General features: G+C 44.3%; 1 protein-coding gene across 2 annotated transcripts; it reads left to right on the top strand.

The window, feature by feature from the left end:
* Nucleotides 1–358: 358 nt before the first annotated feature.
* Nucleotides 359–18,965, top strand: NKRF (NFKB repressing factor). Of its 2 annotated transcripts, XM_082716299.1 has the most exons (4): nucleotides 359–452; nucleotides 2,721–2,792; nucleotides 14,803–14,933; nucleotides 15,992–18,965. In XM_082716299.1, exons 3-4 carry the CDS (start codon nucleotides 14,819–14,821, stop codon nucleotides 17,947–17,949), a joined length of 2,073 nt encoding a protein of 690 aa, XP_082572425.1. In that variant the 5' UTR covers nucleotides 359–452; nucleotides 2,721–2,792; nucleotides 14,803–14,818; the 3' UTR covers nucleotides 17,950–18,965. The 2 variants fall into 2 exon arrangements, with proteins under 2 accessions (XP_082572425.1, XP_082572424.1); XM_082716298.1 differs by lacking the exons at nucleotides 359–452; nucleotides 2,721–2,792 and adding an exon at nucleotides 3,409–4,171.
* Nucleotides 18,966–19,127: the final 162 nt, after the last annotated feature.

Raw genomic sequence — 19,127 nt, forward strand, 5'->3', positions numbered from 1 at the left:
TCAGTTATATAATTACTGGGTTTTTTTTTTCCCCTCCTTCTTTCCTACTAATAAACAGTCTGTATGGAAGCAGCTATAAATCCATGCAGATATCCTATTCCTCATCAAAAATTTCCTCCTAGATTTAGCATCTATTGATAATTCTTGCCTGAGCCAATCAACAAAATGATGATTTTCCAACTCCTGCACTCCCTTCATGTTTACCAATCAGCACACAGTATTCTATTGTAAGCCAAGGCCTTCCTTTGTCCCATGTTACTTCTTTAACTACTTTGTAGCACTGTGGATTTAGGACTCCCTATTTCTTCAGTAGTCATTGCTGTCCATAATGATTTTGATGTTCAGATTACCAAGATTTGGCCAGTGGAAGCTCCTAGATTTTCTTTTAATCCTCCAGGAAACATTCCTCAGGAGGATATTACAGCGCAGACTATTCTGGTCAAGAACTTTCGGTGAGTTAATTTCTGGGGTAGTTTATGGGGGTTGGGGCCAGGCTCGGGGCCTCCCTCCCTTATGTGTGTGTGTGTATATATATACATATGTATGTATTTTAAAGATTTTATTTATTTATCTTACAGAGAGAGTGAGAGACAGAGATAGAACATGAGCAGGGAGGAGGAGGCAGAGGGAGAGGGAGAAGCAGGTTCCCCACTGAGCAGGGAGACTGAGCCATAACTTGATCCCAGGACCCTGGGATTCATGACCTGAGCCAAAGGCAGAGGCCTAACTGACTGAGCCACCCAGGAGCCCCAGGTCTGCCTCCTTTGAACAGTCACTGACTCCTCCGTAGGAAAGGGCAGGGAAGGAAACTCAGAGCTCTCCGTGTGTGCAGTGTAAAGATGGTGGCAAGAGCCTGTGTTAAAGCAAAGAAAGATGATGGAGGAGAGGATGAATGACAACAGAAGTTTCCGGATCATTTTAGGATTGTGATGGCTGCCTTTATCATTGCTCCCTCCTACATCTCTCTTCACCTACTGTTCAGACAATTTATTTCTGCTTAGAGGTTTCAGACAATTTATTTCTGCTTAGAGGTCTCAGCTCCTGCTCACTGAGAAAATATCTGTGGCTTGTGAGAATGGAATGAGCTGAACGTAGGTTGGCTGAAGGATTTTTTTTTTCAGTGTCTTTTTTATTTTTTAAAAAATATTTTTTAATTTTTTATAAACATATAATATATTTTTATTCCCAGGGGTACAGGTCTGTGAATCGCCAGGTTTACACACTTCACAGCACTCACCAAAGCACATACCCTCCCCAATGTCCATAACCCCCCCCAACCCCCCTCCCCCCAGCAACCCTCAATTTGTTTTGTGAGATTAAGAGTCACTTATGGTTTGTGGCTGAAGGATTTTTTGATCAGATGGATTACCAGGGAAGGAAGGTCGTGGGGAATCGTGCAAATTTTGGTTCTGTTTTCTAGAGGATGGAACTGCTTTTTCCATAGTAAGAATTGCACATGAAATCCAGTTATGGCTGTCTCAGGGCAAATGGCCTCTAATATCAGTTTCACTGTTGTTCATTTTGTAATCCAAGTTCAAAACTCAGATTGTAGTTATTTGCTGCTATATGCTGGAAATGTTTTAATCCAAGCTGACAGGAAGTAGTTTTTATTTTTTCAACTCTTTTTCTAGTCATATGTGTATTGACTACAATGCTGATTTTGATCAAAGTTGGCAGTTTAGGCTGAAATTAATTCAGCTGTGAAATAACAAATCGGCTTAAAATGTAGGCTCTAAGAAAATGAATTTCACAAGGTTGGGACATTGGGAAGAGCCTTCCTTCCTTCCTTCCCTCCATGATTCATTTAATTCAGCAAATATCTCTAGAGTGTCTACAGGAGCCAGGTGTAGGTGCTAAAAGCAAGATGAATGAGTTCCTTGTTCTTATGAAGTGCACATTCTTGGTGGGTGGGAAAAGTGAAACTTAAAAAAAAACCTCCCAAGTTGATACATACTGTGAAGCAGCAGCATCAGCAGCCGGGGGTGGGGGTGGGGGCAGGGGGGAAGGGAAGAGAGGGAGAGGGAAGAGGAGGAGGAGGAGGAGGAGGAGGAGGAAGAACAACAACCCAGGGCAATGCAATAGCCAATGACTGGGGGAACACCCCGTAAGGAGTCAGGTGACAGAGATCTGATTTCAAGTTTTGCCAGTAATAGTCTCTACAGCTTTCTGCAAGTCAGTTCACTTCTCTAGCCTTATTTTTCTCACTTATACAAAGATGACTTGAGTATGATCTCTAAGCTTCCTTCCCAGTATCGAGTTCTCTGATTCAATGGTTTGCAGACCATTACTTCAATAAACATGAATGCTTACCATTGAGTCAAAGACAAAGCACACTTGGTGTAATGAGACAGACACTGGAAATAAATCATTATGAAACCGGGTGAAAACCACTGTTATCTTCTGCTCTTCTTAGTCCAATACACCCCTATACAGAAGATGGGTCATATAATGAGAAATATATCATTTAAAAAGTATGTCATCTAAAGAGGCAAGGAGGAGGGCTATGGTTCAAAACCACTTCATCCTATGGTCCTGCTGCCCCTGGGACCCTGAGTTTTATGCAGGACTATTTTTCCCCATCAAGATCGTAGTCAGTTCTAGGACAAACAACAGAGAAAACCCTGTTTCTTTTTCCTTTGTATTTCTACTATATCGAGCGTACAGTAGGTGCTGTATAAATTCCCGCTGAGAGATATTTGTTGATTACTTGAATATCGCAGGTTGGCGGCAGACAGAGACTGAAGAAACTGCCCGAGCAGATCCACAGGTGGAGTGATACGTTTGACGACCGAGTGAGTTAGCCATTTGCTGCTGTGCAGCTTTTAACCCTCTTCTTTGCGCTCGTTTTGTATTTTGTACGTTTTAAATTCATACATGACATACAGAATTATTTGCGATCAGATTAGTTGCGATCAGAACTGTGTAAAGATGGTGTCTGCATTTGTCAGCAGTTGGAATGGCATATGGATGATACAAGTGTCTAACTTGAGAAGTAGCGCTGTGGTAATTTTCTTTGCAATACAGTATTACATTTTCCTTATGTTTACACAATAAAATACAAAGTTAATAACACACCATGCAGAGGTTTTCAGGCTAGCCTCTGAAGAAAAGGCGCCTGGGAGAGCTGACATTAAAAAAAAAGAAAGTGTAAAATCCAAACCTACGCTCCCCGTCCCCGCCTACCCCCCCCACCCAAAAAAAAGGGCACGGTCCCACTGTCGCACCGCTCAAAAACCCAGGCAAAAGCCACCAGGGGAGCCGTTGTGCCAACAATCATCTGAGGGCGCCTTCCAGGGATTTGAGGGAATCATATTCCCGAACTCTAGAGAACCTTCCAAAATCCCCTTCCCAAAGTCCCCGCCCTCCGCTTGTCACCGTAGTGCGTCAAAGGCCCTTCGTCACAGAAGGGAAAAATGGACCTCGCGCGAGATTCAGCTACGGGATTTCGAAGTTAGGGAACAGCCGCGGCGCACGCGCGCTGGCCTCACAACCTCGGGGCGGCACGCGGGTAGGTAGCCTAGAGCCCAGAGGAGGGGGAGCAGAGCGTGCTGGTGTCTCCCCCGTCCCCCGGTCACCGCGCAGTGCGTGGGTCTGCGGGTCGCTGGAGGTGCGGAGCAACGGGCCTCCCCGGCGCGCGTGTGACCGCGACGGGCGTCCTCCTGCGCCTCCACGAGTTGGAGGAGTGCCGCCGGCGTGCGCCCCGGCATCGGGACGTGAGCTCGTGCTCGCCTTTTCCTTTTTAACGGTCACCCCCCCCGCAACGCACACACTCCAGTCCCCTGCGAGTTGGTCTTCGCGCCTCGGCGCGCCCCTCCTCACCCGACTCCTCCCACCGACCCCGTCCCCGTTCGTTCCTGGTGGGTAGCCGGCTTCATCCCTGGGGTCCCTGCTTGGGGGCGGAGAAGATGGCTGGCGGACGTCTGCTGCTGGGGGGCGATTTCCTGTCGCCGCCGCCGCTGCCCCCCCTCCCGCCGCCGCCGCTGCCGCCCCTCCCGCCGCCCCCGCCCGAGCCAGTGCTGGAGCAGTGGCGCTATAGCCACGAAAGTGACTGGCAGTGGGCTCTGCGGCGCAGCTTCATCTGTCGCCACCTGCACAGCTATCCCGGGGCTGCCCTGGACCAGCTCCTCGCGCTCTCCGCCGCCTGGACCAACCACGTTTTCCTGGGCTGCAGGTGAGGAGAGTGTGAGGGTCGGCTTAGGGACCCGGTAGGGGTCTCGGGGTTGGGATTCGGGACAGAGACGGGGGCAGGGTACGGACGGAGGCTTAGAGGCTAGAGATCTGGAGGTGCTGGAGGACACCAGAGGGTTCAGTACTGGTCTGGGGGATCGGCCGAGCGAGGTGGTGGAGGATGACATAAGAGCCAGAGGAAGGGTGCGGGGATCGCGGGAGCAGCTCCTCCAGGACCAGGGATGGAGATGAAGCAGCAGCTGGAAGGGGATTGTGGAGGGGTGGTCATTGTGGCGGTGGTTTTGGAAGGCGTGGGAAATGACGAAGAGCAGAATCTCGGACCTGCGTAGGACCTTGCAAGGATGCGGTATCTGCAGAGATACTCGACAGTAGGGGCTTCGAGGGTCTGCGGGCGGAGGGGGGGGGGGACGAAGGGAACCCTGTTAGTCTCCTCCTGACCACTCCCTCTCTCCATCCCCATTAAATAAAATAGCACCAGCCCCCCCGGCGGGGTTTTACTGTCTTCTCCTGGGGAAGCGGTTTGTATGAGGTCTCTCAGCCGCAGGGTCCGCCTTGCTTGTGGATTTGCGCATAATGTGTCTGGACGCAAACAAAGAGATGGATATATTTTACTCTAAAAATGGATTGCTCTCCTTTTACCATAAATGTGATCAGGAGATTTAATATTTGGCCTCTGGGTGAGCCTTTAGGGGTGTGTGCGTGTGTGCGCGCGTGTGTACCCCCCCTTCCTAGAACCTGGTGCGCCTTCTGAACAGGCCTCTTTAAGAGCTCTTTGCAATTCAATGGATACTGCAGTATGGTTCCAGCGCATTTTTTTTTTAAACGGACTACTTGCACCTCTGTCCTTCTGCACCCCCAAATCGGTCCTAGACTAATCATTCCTTTGAAAGACTAGACGCTTCTTTTTTTGGACACTCCTGCCTCACAGTTAATTTTTTATTAGGAAGGATGAGAAATTCTGGAAAATGATCAGATCAAATTCAGTCAGTTCAGTTCTAGGAATGACCATAACAGATACAGAAAAATAGTATTGTCCACGTCTACCATTATTTCTTGAACACAGCATCTAGTGTATACTGTTTTCCTCTGATCACCAAAACTTATTTTTTCCTATTTTCTCTAGGTTAGTATAATTTCTGCCTCCAGAGACAATGATTATTTTACTGGAGGAACTGGTTATAACTGGGGAAGCCTCAGTTATTAATTTGGATAAATCTAATTGACCTTCACTTAACAATATTGTTTTTTCAATTGAAAAGGTACCTTTATTCTATAATCATACATCTCCTTGATATCACAGAAGGCCATGGGAAATCTGAATCCTGAAAAAAAATTTACGTGGGGGAGAATAGCTATCCTTTGTGTTAATAATAAATCTTACCTTCCCACAAGAACGTAAGCTCTTTTGGGAAAGAGGTTTTTGCTCTCTTGTTCACACTTTATCCTCAGTGCCTAGAACAGTGTCTTCTGCATGATGGCCACTCAGTAAATATGTATGGGATAACAGATGAATATAGCTTTATAATGTACAACATTTTATTTATGTATCTCTCTTAATACAACAACCTTGGGAATTAGGTGGTATCTCATTTTTACAGCTAAATCAACGGAGGACAAGAAGCTAAGTGACTTTTCTAAGGTCCCACAGTTGGGACTAGGACTCAGGTCTTCTAGTGCTCTTTCCACTGAGACACGGCTGCTGTATTTGGGAAGGATGGACCAGGAGTGAAAGCAAGTAACTGACACAAGCCACATCATTATTATATCTCAGGATTTCATTCCAAGAACAACAGCCCTTTATATAACCAGGGCATTAACCAGCACAGAGCAGGCCAATGGTAGTTGGTGTTAAAAGCTTAAGCATCCGGGACATTTTGTGTGTGTGTGTGCACTCGCCCAAGCACATCTGTGTGTAGGGTGGGTGTGTAACCAGATGAATGAACATATATATGTACACGGACATACACACATTCCATGTCACATTTTAGTTAGGTCAGTTCTGTCACTACAAGAATTGCCATAACATTATCGAATAGCTTAACTGAAGAATGTTTACATTGTATCTGATAGCATAGATACAGGAGAAGGGAAGGGGCAACAAAGAATCTTGGAAGCCAGGGACCACGTGCAGTGTTCCGTGTTAGTCAGGCTTCATCCAGCTGTCAGCTCGGGTGTGGGGGGAGGGTAAATCTACATTCCAATACTTCTTAAGGTTGATGTTGGCAGAGCTCATTTTCTGGTGTGTTCTTCTATGACAGAAGATTGTTCTCTCAAGGGAACTGCAGAATACATGGTGTAGCAGCCTATTCTAAATTTAACTGTTGCTTTGTGGTTCATCCCTTGACTTTGGGAACAGGTTGTAAACAGTAGCACTCCCCCCCTCCCCTGCCCAAATGAAGGGCTTTCTGTGTTCCCTTTTAGTTAGGGCCAAAATAACTCCTAGGTCAGGGGTATCTTTGAAAACTCTTTCATCATAAGACCAAGACAGGAGGCGCTCACACGTTCAGGGAGGCAAGCTGTGTTTCATTTCTTTTGGTGATAGCGGTGATTTTCATGGTACAAGCTTGACTATCTTGATTCTGCGGCAGTGGTTCTCAAACTTATGTGAGCATCACAGTCATCTGTCGGGCTTGTTGAAACACAGATTGCTGGGGCCCCAGCCCAGGCTTTCTGATTCAGTAGGTCTGAAGCAGGACCCCTGAATCTACATTTTTAACAAGTTCCCAGGTGATACTGATGATTAGGTGATGCTGGTCCAGTGATTACACCATGAGAACCACTGCTTTATAGGATAAAATAAAGCAGTGCTTTTCCAGTCTGCTTTTTTATCATTTTTCCCCCCCTCATGGTCTAGGCAACCAGGAAGTTCAAATAGCTGAAGTTCTTTCTCTTCACTGTTTGTCTGTTTCATAAAAGTAAACAACCTGTCAAAAGATTTTTTTCCTGCAAGCAATTTCTAAGATATGTCTTGTGGCAAATGAAAGGTTAATGCAGGTGGGTGGGGAGATGGTGGACGGTGGGCGTGAAGGAGAGCACGTGGTGGAACGAGCACTGGGTGTTAGAGGCAACTGATGAATCACTACATTCTACCCCTGAAACAAGCAAACAAAAAAAAGGTGCAGTCTTCTAAGCAACTGTATCTATAGCACTCACGTAATTTTTCCTAGGAATGTCTGGGAACCATACAATTTTTACTTAAAAACTGTAGATAATGTATCTATCCTCAGGTTTTCAATGGTTCTTCATCAATAGGATTAGAAGCAGAATCCTGGCCTATTGATTTTTGATGAGATATTTATAGGAAAAATGTATTTTACAATGAAACCAGGTTTGCTGCCTTGATTATTGTCTCTTCCTTGTTGCTATGAGACTGATTTTTGGAAGGCAGGTGCCAGTTGAGCTCATGTTGTGAACCTAACTTTGCACATAGGTGGCCTGCATCTAAAGAAATGGGAGTGGGGGTTTTCAAAAGATTTACCAATAATCTGACTGTGGATTATTCCCTTATGATGTTAAGAGTCTTATTAATAGTTTTGAATAAATAATTTTATACTCGGAAATTCTGATCTTTATTTAGTTTTCAAACCTCAGCTGTTCTTCGGACCTAGAAGAACAGTTGAATAAATTTTTTAAAATTTGGGGAGCATTACTACATATTTGTTAAATTTCAGGTGCATTGTAGATCATAAGTGTGCACCTGTCTTTTTCCAAGAATGTAAGATTCATGAAGTCACATGGCTTTGTCCATTATAACTCATCTTTATGTATGCCAGGCGTGGTGGGACAGTTGAATAGCATCCTGATTTCCAAAAGCTTGGTACAAAATAAGCTATCTTTGAAAACCCTAAAGACCTGCTGAGGCTTTCTTGGTTTTGTTTTTTTAAGCATTTATGATCAAATGGGTAAATTAACAGACTTTTAAATATATAATATGCATGCATCTGAAAATTACCGTATTAGATTTGCCTTAATAATACTTTTCATCATGGTCTCTCCATAAGGTAAAATATTATATAGCCATTAAAACTCATGCGGTAATGTCATAGAAAAAAAAAAACCTATGATCTCATAAATTAAGAACACCCCCCCCACACCCTACCAGAGTGCAGATCAACATAGATGGTCTGTAGGAGACATGGAGGGGAGGCGGCGACATGGAAAGCATAGGGAAAGGAAAGAAAGTAAACTCCAGATGTTGATGAGGTTATCGGGGGTTGGGTTTGTAGGTGCTTTTCTTGGTGGGTTCTCTAAAATGTCTGGAGGAAAGGTGATCCTTCATTTTTTTAAAGATTTATTTGTTTATTTAAGAGAGAGGAGGAGTGGGGGCAAAGAGAGAGAGAGAAGAGAGAGAAAATCCCAGGCTGACTCCATTCTGAGCACAGAGGCCGAGGCAGGGCTCAATCTCCCGACCCCGAGATCAGAGCCTCAGCTGAAATCAAGAGTCGGATACTTAACCACTTAACCGACTGCACCACCCAGGCACCCCTTCTAGCAGATTTCAAAGTAACGCCTTTATGGGCTCCTGGGTGGCGCAGTCAGTTAAGTGAACGACTCTTGATTTTAGCCCGTCCTCATCTGAGGGTCTTGAGATCCAGCCCTGCCTCAGCCTCTGTACTCAGAATGGAGTCAGTCTGGGATTTTCTCTCCCTCTCCCAGCCGGTGCACTCCCTCTCTTTCTCTAAAATAAACAGATCTTTTAAAAATAAGTAAATCTACTATGAAAAAATACATAATGGAAACTGGTGCTCACTCTCTCTTTCTGTAAAGTAAATAAGCAGATCTTTTAAAAACAAGTAAATCTACTATGAAAAAATATATAATGGAAGCCAGTAATGAAAGTTTAACTGGCTTGGCTTATTTAAAATTTGTGGAACCACTTCTTTGTTCTTGGATAGCTATTCTCTGAAGAATTTTAGAAATGGGAATAAAATAAAATAAGACCTAGTGGTCTTATTGAAGACTCTAGATTAATTTTTGCATTGTTCTCTGAATAGTCAAGAGTCAGATGCTAAATAGTCTTTTCCATTATTGTTGGAGCTGGTTGGGTTTCCTCAGTATTATGACTTCCTAATAAAGGACTGAGAAGCAGACTGTGTTCACAGCCTACGCAAAGGTTTATTTTTATAGCCCATGGGTGACATTGAATTTTGTGGCAGATGTAATGAATAGGGAACAGGAAGTAGGTATATAATCATTACTACTGCTGGAAGAAGCCTGAGAGAAAAGTGAATGGAATGAGCCCCAAATGCATCATTTGTGCGGGCTGTATGTCTGACATACGTGGCGTTTACAGTTGTACACCGTATTTGCGATCAGGCTGGAGTGGAAGTCTGGAGAATGTTAACTGGAACTCACGGTGAGTGGCTTGAGTGTAGTACAATTCAGGTAGCAAAAGTGGCATCACCAGTTCAACATTTATAGACTTTCATTTTCATAATCTTCTGTTTTCATCCTGTGCCTTGGAATTTGGACTCCCAAGTCTGAATGGAAGTGATACATAGAAAGCACAGTGTTTTAGGCTGTACTTTTTTTTCTTTTTTTTTGGCTATATAAGAAAAAAATGAAAACAAAATTACTCTTGGCATTTAAATAGTGATGTTAGCAGCAGCAGTAGGAGCAATTATCAGTGGGAAGTGCGGGTTAAAACCGAGCTAGCTTGTGCTGATCTCCGTGAAGCCCACCATGTCCCGACTTCTCAGCTTTGCAGGGAAAGATGTCTGCTGGGTGTGGAACCGGTCGGGCCAAAAGTGGAAGATGTTACCCTCCTTCAGGTTCAGAACCTATTCATGTCAAGGCTTGATAGTTAACTCATATTCAGAACTTTCTTCCCAAATGCCACCAGGCATCTCTTTTTTGATCATAGGTCAGGAAAGGCTCTCAAGGGAGGAAGGGTAAGTAGGTCCCCACGATAACAAGGACTTCACTTGGGCGCCTGGGTGGCTCAGTGGGTTAAGCCGCTGCTTTCTGCTCAGGTCATGATCTCAGGGTCCTGGGATCGAGTCCCACCTCGGACCCTGTGCTCAGCAGGGGGCCTGCTTCCCTCTCTCTCTCTCTCTCTCTGCCTGCCTCTCCGTCTACTTGTGATCTCTCTCTGTCAAATAAATAAATAAAATCTTTAAAAAAAAACAAAAACAAAAACAAGGACTTCACTTGAGCCTCTATGTTTGTTTCTCTGCAGTTACAGGATATTCTTCTGTCAAGCAGCCAATCTACTTTATAAGGAAGCCTTTTAAATATTGTGTATCTTAAAGCTATTTATTGTGGGAAAAAATCAAACACAAACGTTAAAGAGTTTAGTGGACCTCCACGTCCCCTCAGTCAACTTCAGCAGTGTCAACAGTTTATGTCATGCCATCCTTCTCATGTCTTCGGTTGTGCCCCCAGTTTTTCTTGTGGGAGATAGTCTGGAGTATATTAAAGAAAATCTTGACATCATTTCCCCTGCGAATACTTCAGTATGTATCTGTCCTGGACAAGAGTTTTTATTTTTATTTTTTTTAATGGGAGGAAGGGCAGAGGGAGAGAAAGAGAATCTTAAGCAGGCCCCGCTGAGCATTGAGCCCATAACCGGGCTCTGTCTCACAACCCTGAGACCTTGACCTGAGCCCAAATCAGGAGTCGGATGATTAACCAACACAGCCACCCAGGAGCCTCACAGATAAGAATTTTTACAAATAGAGTCCTGATAGGGGTGCCTGGGTGATCTCAGCTCAGAGCTCAGGTTTTGATCTCAGGGTTGTAGGTTCAACCCCCATGTTGGGCTCCATGCTGGGTGTGGAGCCTACTTTAAAAATAGGGCGTCTGGATGGCTCAGTCGTTAAGCATCTACCTTTGGCTCGGGCCATGATCCCAGGGTCCTGGGATGGAGCCCTACATTGGGCTCCCTGCTCTGCGGGAAGCCTGCTTCTCCCTCTCCCACTTCCCCTGCTGTGTTCCATCTCTCACTGTGTCTCTCTCTGTCAAATAAAATATTTTAAAAACTAGAGTCATAATACCATTATTTACACTCAACAAAATTAACAGTAATTTCTTAAAACCCATGTTCAGTTTTCCCCGTTGTCTCAAAGTATATTTTTTTCAACTTTATTTTTAAGTAATCTCTTATACCCAGCATGGGGCTCAAACTCAACAACTCTGAGATCGAGAGTCACATGCTGTATGGACTGAGCCAGCCAACGCCCCTTATTTGTATTTTGGTTTGATTCATGATCCATACCAGGTCCATGCATTGTATTTGGTTCATCTGTCTCCTTTAATCTATAACCGCATTCCCCTGTTTATTTTCATGCTGTTGATTTGACAAAGAAACTGGATTGTTTCCTTCACTGGCTATGTTCTTACGGTGATGTTTAATATATTTCTGGGAGTGAAGGACTTGCTTAGGTTCAGGTTCAGTTATTTGAAGGACAATACTTTATAGATAGTGCGTTATATTTCCTGTCATATCATATAAGGGACACATGTCTGCTTGTCTCATTTTTTAGTGATATTAAGATTATAAAGTTTCCATCAACTTTTTAATTTTTATTTTATTTCTTTAAAAGATTTTATTTATTGGGGCGCCTGGGTGGCTCAGTGGGTTAAAGCCTCTGCCTTTCACTTGTTCATGATCCCAGGGTCCTGGGATCGAGCCCCGCATCAGGCTCTGTGCTCAGCAGGAAGCCTGCTTCCCTTCGTCTCTCTGCCTACCTGTGATCTCTGTCTGTCAAATAAATAAAATTAAATTTAAACAAATAAAAAAATAAAAGATTTTATTTATTTATTTGACACAGACAGATCAGAAGTAGGCAGAGAGGGAGAAACAGGGTCCCCACTGAGCAGAGAGCCCAATGCAGGGCTCGATCCCAGGACCCTGAGACCATGAACTGAGCCGAAGGCAGAGGCTTAACCCTCTGAGCCACCCAGGTGCCCCCCCATCAACTTTTTTTAATCAAAATTTTTATTGAGATAATTATAGATTCACATGCAGTTGTAGGAAATAATACAAAGAGAAGCCCTGCATTCTTTACCCAGTTCCCCCAATGATAATGTTTTGTAGAATTATTGTGTAATATCAAAACTATGACAGTGATATTGTTAACAATCCACTGATTTTATTCAGTCTTCCAGTTTTACTAGTACTCGTGTGTGTGTGTGTGTGTGTGTGTGTATGTGTGTGTGTATGCACACATGCATGTGTGTTTGGTTGAAACAATATTGCATGTGGAGATTTGTATATCCACTGCCACAGTCAAGATATTGAATAGTTCCAGTACTACAAGGATCCCTCACATCACGCTTTTATAACCACATCCAGGGCGCCTGGGTGGCCCAGCCAGTTAAGCATCTGCCTCTGGCTCAGGTCATGATCCCAGGGTCCTGTGATCAAGCTCTGCATCAGGGTCCTTGCTCAACAGGGATCCTGCTTCTCTCTCTGCTACCACTCTCCCTGCTGTGTGCACGTGCTCTCTCTCTCTCTGACAGATAAATAAAATCTTTAAAAACAAACAAATCACATCCGTTTCCTTCCCACTCACCATGGTATTGTGTGTATCAGTAGTTTACTCCTTCGTATTGCTGAGTAGTGTTCTGAGGGGTGTGTGTACCAGTTTGACCATCTGCCCGTTGACGGACTTCTGAGTGGATTGCAGTTTTTGGCAGTTAACAAATAAAACTGCTGTGAGCATTCATGTACAGGTTTTTGTGTGAATGTAAGTTTTGATTTCTCTGAGATAAATGGCCCCAAAAAGGGGGTCATTGCTAGGTCATGTGGTAATTGCATGTTTAATTTTATAAGACGCTTCCAAGTTGTTTTCCTGAGTGGCCGTACGATTCTACATTCCCTCCAGCAGTTGATGAATGGTCCAGTTCCTCTGTGGGCCTTGCCAGCATTTGATGTTGTGGCTCTTTTTTACTTTAGCCATTCTGAGGGTGCATAGTGGTACCTCATTGTGATTTTAAATTACATCTCTGGTTAATGATGTTGACCATCTTTTCATGTGCTTATTTGCAATATATGTGTCGTCTTTGGTTAAATGTTCTGTTCATGTCTTTTTGTACACACACAAATACACATATAGTTGCATTTTGAGAGATTGTTATACTGGATACTAGTTTTTGTGGGGTTTTGGGGGGGCGGGTCAGGTGTTTGGTTTGTAAATAACTCTTCCAGTCTGTAGCTTGTCTTTTGTCCTCTCACAGGGACTTTGAGAGCAAAAGTTTTTAATTTTGATGAAGTCCATTTTATCAGTTTTTCCTTTTATGGATCTTGCTTTTGGTGTCAAGTATGAGAACTGTTGGCCTAGCCCTAGATTCTGAAGATTTTCCCCTATTTTTAAAGATTTTATTTATTTATTTATTTGACAGAGGTCAAAGTAGGCAGAGAGGCAGGCAGAGAGAGGGGGGAAGCAGGCTCCCCGCAGAGCAGAGAGCCCGATGTGGGGCTCAATCCCAGGACCCTGAGATCATGACGTGAGCCAAAGGCAGAGGCTTTAACCCACTGAGCCACCCAGGCGCTCTATTTTTTTTTTAAATAATTAGTTTTACATTTTACATTTAGGTCCGTGACACATTTTCAGTGAATTTTGGGATGAGAAGTGAGGTTTGGGTTTGTTGCCCAATTACTCCAGCACCATTTACTGAAAAGCAAGGCCGCCTCTACTGAGTTGCTTTTGTGACTTGAACATGTTTCTGGGGGTCTCTTTCTGGGTTCTTCCCCATCAGCTTTTCACCTCATAGGCCTAGCAGCCATCGATGATGATTATTTTATGATGGGTTGCAGAATGGCAGTAGTCTATTGTTCCTGCAGTTACTAGCTGGAATGCTTCCATAAAAGAGATTTTTCTCATTGACTCTTAGTTACTCTGATGTACAATTTGTACAGAAAAATACCAGATAAATGCTTGCTTTCTTCCTTTAATATTACCTGTTTTGGGAGTAATGACTTGATTCCCTGCCGTCTTCCAAAGGTGACCAGTAATGAGTTTGTAAGTATTATTGTAAACTAACAGATTGTTAGTGTATTTGTTGTGTCTGAATCCACTGCAGGTCGTTATTCTCACTGCTACTCTGGTTGGCTCACTTTGCCGGTAGGAATGTGTTCACATTGGCTTTTGAGTCTATTTGACACAACTCCTGAGGTTTTTCACAGCTTCCTTGTTTCCAGGCACAGGAATATCTCCCAGGTTCATCTTGTACATTTCCTCCCCCAGATTTGGAATCAGCCATTTCTGTAAGGACCCTGATTCTCTTTTTTATGGGAAATGGTAAAGACCGCAGTCTGGATGTCAACATCCCAGCCACTCTTAGTACCTGAGTACCTCTGTAAACACACAGATGCAGTTATTTACACAGGATATACATATATGATAGAAGTCATGAGTTGATATGGATGCTTCTAATTCAAATTAAAAGATCTTCCTTTAAATGTCTTGCTTTTATGTTCCTATGTCTTCTAATGACAGTAAGATAGGTAAATTTTGATAGGTAAATATTATAGGCCACATTCTTCAGTTTTAGAGCTAAGATAATCTGTTGACATAGTCCTATGGGAGCAATTACAAGATGAACTCATGTAGAAGCTTTTTAAAAACTGCATTCATACCTGTTTTAACTGTAGATTCTATTAATTAATAGGTACAGCCCACGCCTGATGGAAAAAATTCTCCAAATGGCTGAAGGTATTGATATTGGGGAGATGCCTTCATATGACCTGATGCTGTCCAAACCTTCCAAAGGTCAAAAACGTCACCTCTCAGCATGTGACGGTGAGTATACTTGTTTCTGGAAGGTGGGGTTTGAAGAAACAACATGGCTTTTTTAAAAAATGGTATGAGTGTGGTATATGGTCTTCAGTAACATTGGGAACATTGGATCTTACACAAATGTGAAAGAGTTTTAACTTAGTTATGTACAGTTTTGTGTTGAGGATGCTGAAAGGAACTGAAAACTAAGAATATGGATTCAAACGATAATGCTATCTGTAAAGTCCATGCCATGGAACCTCCCTCTAAGCAGAACAACCTTATACTCTGATCATATGAACATCTAAGTAACTAAATGCTCTTGGAGGGGTCCAAGACAGACCAGCTTTCTACTGAGCAGTGGTGTTGGAAAGAAGCTCCAGTGTCTGGTCTAGCCTCAACAGAGAGTCCTTCCACAGCATTCAATTCGCTGCCCCCCGTAAATCACGGGTCTCCAGCTGCTGTTGGTTCTAGAAATAAAATAGACCAAACTACCCTTTTGTGCAGAATGGGTCAGAAACTAAGATTTTGAAGCTGAAAACCTTTGGGATCTTTTGATTATTATTTTTTATTTGATTTTTAGCCACAACCACATAAAGAACTGTGACAGAGTTACGTCTGCTGCCAAAGAGAGAGGCTGTGTACACGCCTCGGCCGTCACCTCTTTTGCGCTAGAGCTGTCTCTTCTGTTCGCAGTTTTTTATGAAGGGCGCTCTCCAGCACAGGTGGGGTGAGATTATCCTGGAACAACCTGTTAGCCAGTACACTTCACCTGTGCTTTACCTTGTTAGATACAGAAGCACCTACCAGTCACATGTGGTGGTGACCTGCATACCTGATTCGGTGGCATATTTTGTGTCAACTTTCTTCCCTTACACGTGGGACAGGCAACATCCCTTCTTCTGCCAGAATCCTACGTTGATATTTGAGTCCCTTCCCCTAAATACCCTGAAGTTTTTGTGATGGGAATTGTCTTGTACCAACAGTGCAATTTGCAAATGACACAGTTGGTACTGTCTTGCTGTTTGCTTCTTTTGAAATACTTCCTTTTTAATGAATTGTAAATTTCACTCGTTCTATAGGTCAAAATCCTCCTAAAAAGCAAGCCGGTTCCAAATTGCATGCGAGACCTCGTTTTGAGCCTGTGCATTTTGTAGCTAGTAGTTCAAAGGATGAGAGACAGGAAGATCCCTATGGCCCTCAAACAAAAGAGGTAAATGAACAAACACATTTTGCCGGCATGCCAAGAGACATCTACCAAGATTATACTCAAGACTCTTTCAGTGTGCAAGACGGGAATTCTCAGTATTGTGATTCATCAGGATTTATTTTCACAAAAGAGCAGCCCGTAACAGCCAACATGTATTTTGACAGCGGGAACCCCGCCCCAAGCAGCACGTTGCAGCCGGCAAACCCTCAGTCGGGCCCTGAGCCTTCCCCGTCACAGACATTTCCTGAGTCAGTGGTAGCCGAGAAGCAGTACTTTATTGAAAAATTGACAGCGACTATCTGGAAGAACCTTTCGAACCCGGAGATGACTTCTGGCTCTGATAAAATCAATTACACCTATATGTTAACTCGGTGTATTCAGGCATGTAAGACGAATCCTGAGTACATATACGCTCCTTTAAAAGAGATCCCTCCTGCTGACATCCCCAAAAATAAAAAACTTCTAACAGACGGTTATGCGTGTGAAGTCAGATGCCAAAATATCTACTTAACCACGGGTTACGCCGGCAGCAAGAATGGGTCCAGGGATCGAGCTACTGAGCTAGCTGTGAAACTCCTACAGAAGCGTATTGAAGTTCGAGTCGTCCGGAGGAAGTTCAAGCACACGGTCGGGGAGGACCTTGTGGTGTGTCAGGTCGGCATGCCCACCCACGACTTTCCTCCGGCCCTGAAGCCGCCGGAGGAGCTGGTGGTGCTCGCTAAAGACGCCTCCGGGCAGCCGATTTTTAACGCTTCCGCCAAACACTGGACCAACTTTGTCCTTACCGAAAACGCAAACGACGCGATCGGCATCCTCAACAATTCCGCCTCCTACAACAAGATGTCAGTCGAGTACAAGTATGAGATGATGCCAAACCGCACGTGGCGTTGCCGTGTGTTTCTGCAAGACCACTGCTTAGCTGAAGGTTACGGAACCAAAAAAACAAGTAAACACGCGGCTGCTGATGAGGCCTTGAAAATCCTCCAGAAAACACAGCCCACCTACCCCTCGGTCAAAAGTTCACAGTGCCAGACAGGCTCTTCACCCAGGGGATCTGGAAAGAAGAAAGATATAAAGGATCTGGTAGTTTACGAGAATTCTTCAAATCCAGTGTGCACCCTGAACGACACGGCCCAGTTCAACCGCATGACGGTCGAGTACGTCTACGAAAGAATGACCGGCCTCCGGTGGAAGTGCAAGGTGATCCTCGAGAGTGAAGTGATCGCAGAAGCCGTCGGGGTGAAGAAAACGGTCAAATATGAAGCCGCCGGGGAAGCTGTGAAAACCCTTAAGAAGACCCAGCCGACCGTCATCAACAATTTGAAGAAGGGGGCTATCGAAGATGTGATTTCCAGAAATGAAATCCAGGGCCGCTCAGCGGAGGAGGCTTACAAACAACAGATCAAAGAAGACAACATAGGAAACCAGCTGCTGAGAAAGATGGGCTGGACGGGCGGTGGTTTAGGTAAATCTGGCGAGGGCATTCGGGAACCCATCTCTGTCAAAGAGCAGCATAAGCGAGAAGGGCTCGGTCTTGACGTGGAGAGGGTGAACAAAATCGCCAAAAGAGATATTGAGCAGATCATCCGCAACTACGCCCGCTCCGAGAGCCACACGGATTTGACTTTCTCCACGGAGCTGACTAACGACGAGCGGAAGCAGATACACCAGATTGCCCAGAAGTACGGCCTTAAGAGTAAGTCGCATGGGGTCGGCCACGATAGGTACCTGGTGGTAGGAAGAAAAAGACGGAAGGAAGACCTACTAGATCAGCTCAAACAGGAAGGCCAAGTGGGGCATTACGAGCTCGTGATGCCTCAAGCCAATTGAGCTCTTAACTAATTTATTTTGTAAACACCCAAGGAGGCAGATTTGTGAATTAAAGAAATGCCACATGTCCTGGTTGCAGAGTACATTCATTCTTAAGATGTTTCACCTTGTTCATTTCCTATAGTGCTCTATTAGCTATCGGAACCTGAAGAATTATGTCCGCCCGTATTAGCTTGGGTCCCGCAGATGATATTGTGCAGTTACTGTTTGTGTCTTTCATATTGCTGTGTCCCTCCGATTTTAGTAGTTTGTACAAAGCAAGAACATGTATCGCAGTGGAATTTCACCCCGAGAAGGAAATTCCCATTTCAAAGGGCATAGCACAGCAGCCTGCAACAGTAGTGACATTGACCGCAATGACGGTCAAACTCCAGTCTGAACTTCAGACTTCCTGAAGACGCCGGGTCGTTTTGTATTACTATTTTCATCTTTGTGTGAAGCCAGTTCAAGAATGTTTAACGGTAAATTGTGCTGTACGTGTAAATGTCGTTCCCGACTAAATGATGTAAAACTTTCTTAAAGTAATTTTAGTGTTCATTTATTTATAACTTCTACCATGTGGTTTCCAGAATATTGGAAGTGATTTACTGTTACCTTGTGGTATATGAATTTTAACAAATCCTAGTCTTCATGCCGAGAGAGCACTACTTGAGAGAGCCGTTGAGAAGTTTCACAAACTTTGACCCAACCCGAAGGAAGGAAGCTGGAGCTGTTTGTCCTTGGGGCCTCGCAGCGGGCCTCGCAGCAACTCCGCATTATAGCCGTCCTGCCGCCCGGGCGTGTGGCACAGCCCAGCCGTGGCAGGACCGGGTGAAAGACCGCAGACACATTGGTGCTTGGACAAAAAGGTCAGTCGGCCGGTCCCTCTCTCACACAGCTTATTAAGCCCCGAAAGCCAACTTTGTAACATATTTAAAACTGCTATTTTCGCTTATTTCTGGAATGTAAAAAAAAAAATGTATAAAAAAGAACTAGTGTATGCTTCCTGAATAAAAAGGAGCTGATGTTGATCAAAATGGCAGCGTGCTTATTTTGGGCAGCAGCCTAGGAGCCACACTTTGGGTTATCAGGAGACAGGAAGTGGCGTTTGCACAAAATGTTTCACTTCAACACCAGAGCACACGTGGGTGAACGTCATGACTTAGCCGAGTCAGTCTGGTCTGGTGTCCGTCACTTTC

Source organism: Mustela nivalis, assembly GCF_964662115.1.
Source record: "Mustela nivalis genome assembly, chromosome: X".
Lineage (NCBI taxonomy): Eukaryota > Metazoa > Chordata > Mammalia > Carnivora > Mustelidae > Mustela > Mustela nivalis.